The sequence below is a fragment of the Erithacus rubecula genome (genome assembly GCF_903797595.1).
Source record: "Erithacus rubecula genome assembly, chromosome: 15".
Lineage (NCBI taxonomy): Eukaryota > Metazoa > Chordata > Aves > Passeriformes > Muscicapidae > Erithacus > Erithacus rubecula.
In genome coordinates, this window is record NC_136667.1 from 6,812,999 (window position 1) to 6,825,860 (window position 12,862).

The 12,862-nt window shown below is 45.1% G+C and overlaps 1 protein-coding gene across 1 annotated transcript in view; it reads left to right on the forward strand.

Annotated features, from left to right (window-relative positions):
* GPC4 (glypican 4) overlaps positions 1 to 12,862 on the forward strand; it is a 65,282-nt gene that overhangs the window by 18,445 nt on the left and 33,975 nt on the right. Inside the window, exon 2 of the mRNA XM_079318900.1 lies at positions 11,557 to 11,715. Within this exon, the coding sequence (XP_079175026.1) occupies positions 11,557 to 11,715 (159 nt within the window). The remainder of the gene's footprint in view (positions 1 to 11,556; positions 11,716 to 12,862) is intronic.

The following is a 12,862-nucleotide window of genomic DNA, read 5'->3' on the forward strand; positions in this document are numbered from 1 at the left end:
ACGGAGAGGTGCTTCCTATCATCAGTAACAGATCAACAGTGCAGCTGTAATATATATATATATATATATAATTTTTTTTTAATGGATTTGGCTTAAACACCCTCAAGTCCCCAGACAGAGGAATTACAGCTCCAGCCTATTAACTGTTGGCCATTAATGAGTCAGGTCTAAATGCCTTGATTGTGCCGGAGATTTCTAAGCCGAATCTTTGCATAACATTAGCATGGCAGGAATGCCTCCCAAGGACAAACAAGAACTTCCCATGCCTCTCCAGGAAGGAATAAGTACATTTTGGGATGCGCTGATACCATCTCGAGCCTTGGTGCTATCAAAGCGGGTGGAAGCTCCCCGCTGCTCTGGTAGCCTGGCTCTGATGTTCTTTCACATCCAGGCACATTGTTTATCTTTAACCAAGGCTTGGATAAACTTCCAAAATAAATGACTGTAGTAGTCCAACTCGGTCTGCTTTGGCGTAGGTTTACTGGAGTGACTCAAACGTTATAAATATGAAAGTAGCGAGACTTCAAACGCTGCTTTTGGACCGGAGTTGCCTCCTAAAGCAGCAAAGGGGAACCTTTCCTTGAAGAAAACCCTTGGTTTTTTCTCCTATTTAAACCCCAGCCCTCCCCGTTTCTCTTTTCATCCGCACCCTTTGTTCACGTCTGCCTTCCTGATTAAGAACTAATCACTGAAGATAGATTAGTCGGGGAGCGCCGCGGCCCTTGGGAGCCGCGGCTCGGCGGGTCAGGAGCCGGGAGGCACCGCGGGGTCAGCGGCACCGCCGGCCGGGGGAGGCCGCGCTCCAGTGACCGGAGGAATGCGGTAACAGGATTTAAAGGAAACGTACAGAACTAACGAGGATTAAGGCTAATTGTCCTGCGAGGGGCGGCAGGATGTGGCCGTGCGGGGAGCAGCTCTGTTCTGGGCCAGGGGAGGGTCTGGTGCTTAGGGCCTTGGTGCAGGGCGCAGGTAGGATTTGGTTGGTTTAGTTGCTGCGTGGAGAAATGGAAAATTGTGGATTGGAAACGAAAATAAAGAAGTTGAGTTCTCCCTTTAAGACTTCAAATATAGAGCAAATATTTCTGCAGTTGGTGGGAAGCATCCTCCAAATGTCTGGTTCTGTTTTTGTGTAGGGAGCTGATGTCCCCTGGCTGCTCGTGCTGGGGCTGGCAGGAGGCTCTTGCTGAAGCACTTTCTGTGCCATTGACTTTGTTTTGAGCAATGGCGTGAGTGCTGGTGGAGGTGTTTAGAGGACCCTGCCTCCCCTCCTAGGTCAGGCTGGTTATCAGGTCTTGCAGAAAGGCCACGGGTGTCTCTGAGCTTGAATAAGGGGGGATTTAAGAAGCAAAAGCCCTTAGGCTTGATCCTCAGCGAGCCAGTGTGTGAAATGCTGTCTGGAGCCAACCATCCATCATCAAGAGGTACTAGAGGGCAGCCAGACCAAAAAGAGTTATTCACATTGTGTTTCTGCACTTCGGGGAAGATTCTGTCCCTGCCTGGAAGAAAGTGAGGTTTGCATGTGTCCCAGCCAGAGGATGGAGAGATGATGCTCTTTGAGGCTGTGGGACCCTCCAGGGTTTATTTGCCTTATGTCAAGGGAGGGGATCAGAGTGGGTCTGGGGGCACCTGTGATTCTCAGCAGGTGTGGATGGACAAGCTGCCCAGGTGAACTTGTTCTGCCTTGGGTTTGAGCTGTTCCTGATAGCAGCAGTCCAAAGCTCAGTTTTCTGTGCTGTACAGAGGTGCCTTGGCTCTCAGTGGGGGTTTGCAGAGACAGGGGAGGTGCCTGGTTTCCCAATGTTAGATTACAGCTGGACTTTGCCACACCTGACCCATTTTTGTTTATACTTCCAGTTACCACAAGTCCTGACCCCAAAACCCTCAAGCAAGCAATACTCTTGCAGAGGATGGGGTGTTTCTCCTTGGCTGGATCTTGGGCTCACTTTTGCTCCCTCCCTGGGTGGGATTCCTGGGCTCAGTGTGGGTGGCTGGTGGCATGCAGGGCACCAGGAAGAAGGAGATGAGGACTCTGTGCTCTGGTCCCAAGTCCAAGGCTGCCTGTGCTGTTGGGAGGAGAGCTCTGCCATTGGCAGCTGTGTGGGACAAGGAACTCTCGGGCTTTTGCTATCCAAGCAAGGGGAGTAGAAGCAGTCCTCCTGTCCATGTCTTTTAAGCCCTGGCTGGTCCTGGCTCTTTGCTGAGCCCCTGCATCCAGCTTTTTTCCCTGCCCATAACTACCCAAGGCAGGGGAGCAGAGCATGTCCATATGAGTGGAAAACATCACCCTGCTACTTCCCAGATATTTGTGTATTTATTCATACACTGCCCTTTAATATAGTTGTTTTCAGTTGGTCTTGTGTTTTTGTTTGGGTTGTTTTTTCTTGTTTATTTTTTCCCCCCTTCTCTTCTGTATAAAGTTGGTCTCAGAATTGCACAGGTTCCACAGTGCCTATTTTGGATCCCGCAATAGGGAATTAATCTCTCTGGAAGTTAATTAACATCTCTCTTGTGTTCCAATTTATAGATTAGATTATTGTTTGTATAAAGCCTGGGATATTTTTTTAATTTTATTTTAAGTCGAAAACAGGAAATTGTGGCTGAATTCCACGAGCTTTGTTTCTTATTTGAGGAATTAAAAACATCTTTAGGTTTTGGGGTTTTTTTAAAAAAATTTTTGCTTGGGTCACAGCTGCCAGTTTGCATGCCTTTAGTTCTCTTACTGCTGTGGGACTCATGGAAATGGTAACTCTGCTTTGTGTCGTGGGGCATGTGTGGTTTTGCTTGTGCAAGCAGGAAAGCTTCACTTCTGTTGAGCCCCTGCATAGCTGATCTTGTTGAAAGGGGGGATGGATGTTCAGGGGCTTTGGCCACACAGCCACAATTCCAGTGCCTTGGGACTTGTTCTGAAATGTGCCAGTGCCACCAGTTGGGACAACAGTGGCTTCTCATGGTAGTGCAGCTCTCAGCTGATATCTGTCTTACTGGGTGCCTCCACAAAACTATGAATGTCTTACATCCTTTTTAGTTTCTTTTGTGATTTTTGGGAATATTTTTCCACATAAAGCATGACCCTCAGAGTCACAAGGGTCATCTACTGCCAGATCTGGGACTTGCCAGTGGATGACCAGTGTGCTGGCACAAGTAGGTGAGCCTGGGTGCATCTCACAAGAACCTACTGTGTGGCTCTGAAATGAGTTTTTGTGCATTGACACTGGAATCAGCTGTGTTTGAAAAGGAAAAAATTACTGGAAAAGTGGTTGCCAGTGGCATATTCCTGCTTTTTCCTGCCTGCCCACATGTGGTGCCACCCAGCTCTGGTGTCAGCATCCCTGGAGGTGCTTGGTGGAGGGCATGCAGAGGGAGAGGGGCCAAAAATGGAGGGAGAAAATGTTAAGAAGGAAAAATATTCCAATTCAAATGACATTTGTTGTGATGGAATCAGTTTTGGTCAGGCTGCTTTTTTTTGGCAAATAGCCGAAAGCTTCAGGGGGAAAAAAAAATAAAACCAGGCAGCTTTTTTGGCTTTGTTTTCCCTTCTTAATGGGGAATTTGAGGGAAAAAAAAAAAAAAAAAAAAGAAGTCTCACAACGAAAGTAACTGTCTCTCAGCCAGATCTCTTCTATTTGCTGTTCCTTGTGCCTGAGGCTTCAGTAATTCTGTGTATTTGCTGTTCCAAATGGATTCTCTTCCCTGCCACCCCTTTTGCCCCCTTTAATTGCATGAAATTAGACTTGGTGAGGTTTTTTGGATTACCCTGGTAAAATCTGCTGGCCAATCTCTGTTGAATTTTGAAGTCTGATTGCTGGATGTGTGCAACTTCTTTTACCCTTAGGTAAAGGTAAGATTACTGACAGTAGGAATTGGGTTTTTTACGTGTTCTTTGGTAGCTGATAGAGGGGCTCAGTCATCCTGGAGGTGGGTTGGTCTGGTATCTCTATCCAACCTCCCCACCAGGGAAGTGAGAGAAAAACCACAATAATTTTCAACATACCTTGTCCCTTGTATAACACCACTCACTTAGTGCATGTAGGCAGAGACATGTTATGAAAACTATTTCATGCCTAAAGAATTTAGTGATAATAAAGAGAATTTGCATTTCCTAAGTTCTCACTCAGAGATACCAAGGAGGGTTTTTTGGTTTTGTTTCTTTAATTAAGAAACAACTCTTGGTTTTCATTGAAGGTTTCTGTCTTAGCTAGAGCCAGGGAGAATCCTTTAGTTAGCCAGAGTTATTTCCTTTTCAGATTTGCTTAAATAATAAGTTTAATTATGTGATACTTTAATATTATTTTTTTTTCTTGCCTTATTTGTATATTCAGGTCTTTGTGTGGTTTCTCTCTCTTTTGATGTTTGCAGAAATGTATTATCTTCATCTGTCTGGTTTGTGTTTGGTGTGCCACTAATTGACTCAATATCCTGTTTGTTGGAATGAAAGCAGGCTCTATCATGGCATATTTTTCCAGGGTGTAAAACCTTGCAGTATTCAGGCCACCCTGTCGGGTAGGAAATTGTTGGCTGGGCTGTGGAAACGAAGCAGTGATGGTATTTTTCCTCAGGTGAGCTGGGTTTTAGCTTTTAATGAACTCTTTAAATCTCACTGCAGGCAAGATCCTGCATCCTCCTTGCTTAGCCCTCACCTACAAAGGGCAGAGTCCCCAGCCCAGATGTGCTGGAGAGAGTTTTTGGGTTTGGTCCTTGGGGTCTTCCACCTGAACCTCTCCATTATCCCAATTTGAGAGCTGGGCAGGAGGGATCTCAGTTGACCAGTGATGCTTCTCTGGGTGCTGTGGAGAGCAGAGACAGACCTTTTGTTTGGGGCTGAGAAGCTGGGTTAGGAGTGTGGGAAGGGCTTTCCTGGTGTATCCCTGCCCAGGAGGGATGGCCCAAATTCACTCTGGTTGACCTCAGCAGACAGCATTTACCCAGACTTGGTCCTTCAGGGGTTGGCTCTGTCATCAGGTCCAGGATGAGCTTTGCAGTGGTTATTTGGACCTGGGTGGCTGGATGCAAGAGCCCTCTTTGTGTCCTAAGTTGCTCTTTCCAGTAGAAAATTAAGTTTCTTAATGTGCATTTGGCTTAATGTGCACACATGAATATAAATCTTTCTTGTTCTCTGCACTCCCTGACCCTCTTGGCAGTAAATTTGGGAACCCAAAGCTGTCAACAAAGCAAAATGGAAAAATAGAAGCCAGACAGACCTTGGTTGTATATGATATTTTAAGTAACTGTAGGTACGCACTATGGAAATAATTAAGATTATTTGTTGTGTTGAAGGGAGGTATGTCACTGAGGTATTGTGTGCACTGCCATTCCTGTGCCTGCAAGATGGATTAGCAGCTGAGTTAACAGATGCAGTAAAGCTCAGCTGAAAATAGTTCACTGTTGTTAAGTGTAGGTGAAAGGGCTTTGGTTTGGGTATCAAAGAGTGTATTTTGACTGCTTGACAAGTTTAAAAAAAGAAAAAAAAAATCATTTCACTATTATAAGCTTTCTCTGTGAGTCTGGGGAATTTTTTTGTGCCATTAGAGTAATCAACAAAAAACTGAAATGCACATTGATTAATAACCTAAGTGGAAGTGCGGGGGAAACAAGTGGCTTTAATATTAATAAGACAAATAAACCATGTATATAAAACAGTTGCTAATTGGGTGGGATGTTAAATATGCTGCATGCTGCTGGCTCATGGTGCCAAAATGTGGTACTTCCATAGCCCTACTAGTCAGCTAGTCAGGAGGTGGCTACATAGTGAAGATGTCTTCTGCCTTAAAAATCTAGAGTGGTTGAAAAAAAAAAGGTTCAGGTGGGGATGAGAATCCATGATGGTTGAATCCAGGACCAAGTTGATCTGTGACTGTGAAAGGGCTGGAATCCCATACCTGGATGGAGAGAGGTGCTGGCTGCTGACCTTCATGTGAGGACCTGAGTTAGGGAACATGGGGTGTGCTCTCTCTTTTGGTGCTTTTTAGGTATGAGATCCCAACAGAAAATACTAGTGTTTTGAGGAGGGAAGTAAGGAAAGCTGACTCTGGTTGCATGAGCCTTTAGAATGGGAAATGATTCACATTAGAAAATGGGGTGTGTTATTTTGTGTCTGATGATAGATGTAGGGAGGCTGCTGCACAAAGTACTTCTAAAAGTGTGTAATTGAAATAAAGGTTTGGGATGGTTGTAACACCATGCACTCAGGAGCATGGAGTAATACAGCCCCAGATGTGCCAGCCTGGTTTGCCCTGCTCTGGTCAGAGGGTGCCAGCAGCTCTGCATCATTTGCAGGATGTGAGCATAGGATTCTGACTCTGCTGCCCTTGGTGGATGTGTCACCACTGTTAGCAGGACTTCAATGCTGTTTCACATCCCTTCCTTCCTGGCACGCGACCATCTCCACAGGAGTATTCGCCCCAGTAAAATAAACACAAGGCCAGCAGCAGCACAGCTTTAAAGCAAGTGGAGAACACTGACCACCCAGTGAAAAAGGAGAGCTCTGATAAGAGGCATCAACTAAAAATTCAACTTTGCTGCTTCTGCCAGGAAGAAAGCAGATCTCGAAGCAGTGTGTCTGTGACAGCCAGGGAGGAGGTGGCAGGGCTGCTTTGGGGGTGCAGTGTACCCCAGAAACATGTTTTTTCCTTCCTTTGGTGTTCATATCTTAGTGCAGTTTCACCTGGAAATGGTTAAATGCTAAGAATCCCTGCATTTTGCTTGTGCTCTTTGTTAGCAGGTGTCTAACAAGTGTAAGCAGAGATTATGCTGTGGCTCCAACATCCTGTAGGGATTACGGCAGCGCCTTGAAGATGGACGAGAACTCAGGTCCATTCCCAGAGGTGCTGAACATCCCCAGATCATTTTGTAGACAGGAAAAGGGGGCATTTTTTGTATTTTGGGTAAATCAAAGGTGACTGGATTGAGTGGACAGTTCAGTAGCCGTGTCTGTTCAATGACTCCACCAGAGTCAATCACAAGCTCATGCTTTTCTTTCTTCTTCTTGCCCTTTGCTAATGCGGGGCTGGAGCAGTGGAGCTGTGCTCAGGGGTGATGCTAGTGTTTCTTGTCATCTTTGTTGGGGGTTTTGTAAAGCCTCAGTAGCATGTCAATTATATATGATGGGTGGAAGCCTAATATTCTGTGATAATTAGAAGGCAAGTCTAGTGTGAAATTGGATTAGGGTCCGGCATTACAGTCCGGGATTCCTTTGGTAGCTGGTTCAGAGGAAGTCATAAAACTCCTTTAAAGATGACACAGGCCCATGTGTGCTAGAGGGGAGAGGCAGAGCACAAGGCTGAAATGCTGGCCCCACTTTCAGATCCTCAGCAGTGTTTGCCTCCTGCTCTTCTACACCCAACCTTAACCCAGCCTGATTTCTCACATGGGAGCAAAGTCCAGCAATAACGTCTCAGACCATAAACCACTTCTGGCTTGTTTACTGAGCTCCAGTGAAGGGCTGGGCTGTGTGGGGAGCCTTTTAATGAAATACCCACTCCCCACCTCCCAGTAAACCACTCCTGAAGCTTTAGCTAGTTTTGCAGTTAGCTGTCCTTAAAGTATGAGCTTGGTCAAGGCAAGGAGAAGCAGGCTGGGAAGGCATGCTAGACATCCAGAAACTGAATTTTGAAAAGGTCTTGTAAAATTGTGTGGTAAAGAAGTGCTTTTCAGTATCATGTAATCCCTGAATTTGCACTGCTCACTTACTCATTTGATGAAAACTTGTTTTTCAACACATTGCAAAGCAGTTACTTGATTTGGAAGAAACTCTGTGTGCCTGGAGTTTGCTAAATGTGGTGTTTCTGTAATGGTTTAAATCATACATTTGCAATATTACCTTTCTGAGCACATTTGCTTGGATGTACAGATGGTAACGTCATGTACCATCACATTTCTGTCTTTAAACAACCACCTCCATATCCCAGAGGTGTGCTGTTAACCAGCCAAGGAGCAGATATCTTCCATAATTTTTGGTCCCTCATTTCTCTCTCTATAAGTTGTATGTATCATAAAATAAGGAAAAGCCTTGTTGCAACAGGCCATGAGAAAGATCTGCCACAAATCCACCTCAAGCTGTGGTGATGGTGTGCATATGCAGTAGATCTTTGGAGTCAGTCTCTGCTACTTGAGCTCTTTTTGCCATGCAGCCCCCTGTGTGATGATTGCACACCCTGCCAAACAATTCAATAAAAAGCCTGACTTGAAAGGAGGCTGTGGCAGAGTTATATTTTTGCTCTGCTCACATGGTGATAAATTACAAAAGCTGCTGAGGTTTTCATGCTCAACAGTAGATGAAGAGCTGCCTTGTTTGGGCATTGTTTGATGAATTTTAACTTGGGAAATAATTATTGCCGAATGTGTCCTTGACAGTGAGCACACACCAAGAGTGTTCTCTACATGATATACATAAACATCAGATCTCTGCTAAGTGTGCCTAAATACACATATTTTTCACTCATTTTCCTTGGAGGAGTTCACTGCCAGCTTGACAGAGAGCATTGATCTTGGCTGCAGGTGGGTGTTTGTGTGTGCAGAACTGCTCCATGCTCACATGGAGCTCTCCAGCCTTCATCCCTCCCCTTGCCCTGCTTGTAGCACCATGGTGTTTGAAAGCTGTTTGATGATGTCTTGCATCAGGGTGTGTCTGCATGGGATGAGTCCCGTGGATGGATCCTGCATGGATCAGCTCTGCTAGCAGATTTAAAAGGCCAGATAGGGGATTTTTCACACACTGTGCCAGTGTTGGTTGGATGTGTTCTTAGAGATGTGGATGTGCTAAGGACAAACCTCAGTGTGGGAAAACTGAGGCCCCCAGTATCTTCCAGTGGCATCTTTCCAGTGGCATCTCCCACTGTGGAATAAGAAAACTGCAAGAAAAGCAGTCCACAGACCTAAACTTTCTGGTTTTTAAATGCTGGGTAGCAGAGTGCATCCTCCTATGATTAGCACTGAGTAGCCAGAGCTCTTCAGCTCCAGACAGAGCTAATTCTTGATCATGAGCCAAGACCACATAGTGCTGACATGACTGAGAAATATCTTCCATAATTAGATTGCTTGGTCATTCATTTTTGAGTGTCTGAGTTACATTTTGGAGCATTATTTCTTAATGATCAACCAAATGGGATCTGTGCAAGCTTGATTTACTGTCAGTAGTGCTCTTGCTTGGCTTTGCACGTGTGTCCTGGGGAGACACTGTCAAATCTGGGACAAAGGGGCTTAGAGGAAATGATTTTGCTTTGTAACATTAGGTAGGATGGTAACTGTGGTTTAATAATGTAAATGGATGTGAAACTGATACCTGTATATGTGAAATACACTGGGCTTTTTTTAATGATAAATAAATTGGAGAAGTTGTTAAAACCACTGTATTAGGGCTTGTAGGGCATTTATGGACAAATTCAGATGTGTCTGTGAAGTGTAACTAGGAAAAGAAATCCCGCTATCAGTAGATCTGAATTTGCTTTGCTGCTGCTCATGGTTGTGTCAGAGTCCTTAGTCCTGTGTTGGAATTGGAGCAGAGATTCAAGGTGAGAGAAAGCAGTAATGCTTGGGCACTTTCTTATTTTGATGCTTGCTGGTAAGGTGGGCTCAGAGAGGGGTGCCCAGCCATGCACCAGAATGGATTTAGTGGGCAGGATCTGGGTACACCCTTTCCTCTTTTTTAAATAAATTACAAAGCCACCTGGAACTGCCTCCCTTGGAGCTGTATATTTGCTGCTAGAGGTGCTCCTCTGAGACAGAAAGAAGTAGTCTGTGAAAAAAAGATATATCTGTAAGGAGTCAGTGAGATTTTTCTGTTTTCTATAAAGCTGTGCTTAAGCAGTGCTGCTTCCTGTAGCAGACTTTGAGCTTTCTGTAATTGATGGTCTTGTGCAATAAATTAGCTGAGTTATCTGCTGGTCAAGGTCTCTCTGTAATGCCACAGAAAGCAAACAAACCCTGTAGTATAACAGGGAAATAGGTTTTAGGAAGAAAGGTTCTTGGGAACTATGTGTGTGTGTATATATATATAGAGAGAGAAAAATATTGATGTTGTTTTTTAAGATGGTCCTGAAGTCTCTGTAAGGTGAGACACTAACCTTTCTGGGCTAGAAAGTCATGCAAAGTCATACTAAGGTTCACCACCTGGGCAAAAGACATTGCTGAGAAATCTTGCACAAGGCAGGCAGAGCATCAACTTGTTCTGTTAACCATGGGCAGGCTTTGAACTGTCCAAAACCTGTCTTAGTTTCTCTAAACCCAGTTTTGATGTTCTAGCAGGTAGCATGGATGGTTCTTCCTTAAATGTGTGGAGCATTGCCTGTCAGGAAGATGTTATTTTCTGCTGGGGGACTGACAGTCCTTTGCAGCTCTGACAGTGAGTCTCTGAACATCCACAGTGCTTGGAGGTCCTTGGTGGCTCCCAGGGTGGGAGCAGGCAGGGAAGAGCTTTCTTTTCTCCATCTGTTCCCTCAGAATGAAGGATAAGGCCTGGCAGCAGGGTGTGAAATGGGAAAGAAGGCAGCAGCTTACATGTTGGCTGTGTCTTTTAAAATACCATCTGACTTGGAAACATGAGTTTCTCATCCTGACTGCTTGTTTTGATGGGATCGTCTGTGTTGATAAAGATGTGCAAAATTTGCCCAAATTTGCACCACTTTGGCATCAGCCTGCCTGCTTGGTGTTGGTGCTGGGCTGTGGGGCCTGTCAGAGAGCTGGAGCTGAGGGCTGCTGTGCTTTGTCTTGGCCCAAAACTTGCCCATGGTGTTTTACAGGTGGTGCTGGAAGGGGGCAGCTTCATCCCACACTGCTGCAAGGCACCTAAAAGCAAATTATATGGGTCCAGATCCTATGTCCTGATTGTCTGAGAGGTTTTGAAATGAGCAGTTGCAGATACTGAAACACTTGGTGGTGATCCCTCTGACCAAGCCAACTTCAGCCACATGACTCTTATGAAAGAATTATCTTAAGGGAAAAAAATCTGTTTGAAGTCTCCAAAATCAAACCCCCTGTTTCCTCCAGGATTATGACAGAAAAATGGAAAATTAGGAGCTGGGAAATACGAAGCATTTTCATGAGCCATTGCGTAAAGCAAGTATAATTTAGTGTCAGTGACAACTGTGCTTCTGAGAGAGACTACTTCTCTGATAATTGGACTGGGGAGGGGTGAAGAAGAAAGCTTATCTGGACTTATGTGGACAAAAAGGGGCCATTGCCACTGATGTTGTGTATTAACTGAATGAACTGGAAGTATTTAAAATACACAGCAAAACTTCATGCAAGTTACCATATACATCATATCTGGTTCTTCAAATTATACTGTACAGGATGAGTATCTGTTTATTTTGTTTATTAACTGAGTAAGTAAGAAGATACTTTTTAATATTCTCTCACAAAGAAAAGGTTTTTACATGTGTTGCTATAAAGTTTCTCTAAGGAATCAGGTTTTAATGTGCTTGGTCCAGCACTCACAGTGGGAGGATCTCCTTTAAAAAAAATGGTGCTGCAAATCTTCACACACCCTGCCTCATGAGACCCCTTTTCTCTGGCATAGAGATAGTCCTTTTAACATGTGATATTTTTTTCTCTGCTTTTCAGGTGACCACTTGAAAGTCTGCTCACAAGGCTACACATGCTGCTCTCAAGAAATGGAGGAGAAGTACAGTCAGCAGAGTAAACATGACTTCAGAAATGCTGTCGTAGAGCTTAGCAATCACCTACAAAACATGTTTAGTTCCCGATACAAGAAGTTTGATGGTAAGTGCAGAGACCTTGAACTTGCTCTCCTTGGGATAAAATGTGAAAAATCCCCATCCTGTTGTTTTCTATGCAGTTTTTCTGCTCTGTCTCCCCCTTTGCTGGGAAAGTTCATGACTCGGCTCACAGGGCAGAGTATGCCTTGTTTTGCAATCCTGTGAGAGAGAAGTATTTGCTGATTATGGCTGCTTGTTTCCCAAAGAGAGAGATCTTTCTTTCTGATTAATCTTCTGAAAAGCCATTTTGCTCTAATGTAAGATTGCAGTTGGTGTTGTTGGTCTGTCCCTGCAGCGTGTGTAATTGTAACGTGCACATCTTGCAGCCCCGATCCACAACAATGCTGATCTTTCCCAGCACGTTGGGAACCCGCAGGATTTGTACCCATCTCACTTTTAGCCTTTGGGGCTAAGCAGAGCAGCAGATAAACACAGAGTGGTTTTGTTTGGAGGCCGAGGGTTCAAGTGTGATGCAGGGTCAGAGCCATAATGAACAAGTCTCGGCTGAGTTCCCATCGCTGGAGTGATGCTAACTGCTGACAGATAAGCAAATGACTGGTCTGGGTATTGCCCTTGGGTCCACGGTGTGTCCTGTCAGACTGGCTCTCCACAGGGCATGCCTGGCTCATGGGAGCTGTAGGAAGAAGCTCCTTTTGGAGATAGCTGGCACACAGCCAGCCCTACCCACCTTGCAGCCTGGTGCTTTTTCTTTGAGAGCTCTTCTGCAAACAGCTGAAGTTGATGCCTAGACACTGGGCACAGCACCTGGCTGAGGTCATAGGGCATTTCTTGGTTTGCTTCTAAGCTGTTGGTTGGTTCCTGTGGGGCTTTGTAGGTGCCTCAGTGCTCCCAGACACTGCAGCCCCCTGTTGCCTTGGGCAGCTTGGGAGGGGGAGCAGGATGTCAGGCTGCTGCTTGGGTTGTCCTTGTAGGCTGGGGGAGTGAGGTGACAGCCACTGCATATGGAAGTATTTGATAGCTCATGTGGACTGGGTTGCTCACACAGTTCTGCTTGTACATCACCATCACACTTTGTGGTAAAGGACAGTTCCCCCATGCAGCTTCTCTGGGTGTTTGTTCCCTTGATTGGTCCTTGGTTCAATGTGAGTTTTCTATGAATATCCCAAAGTGTGTGCTGTGAACCTTCCAGC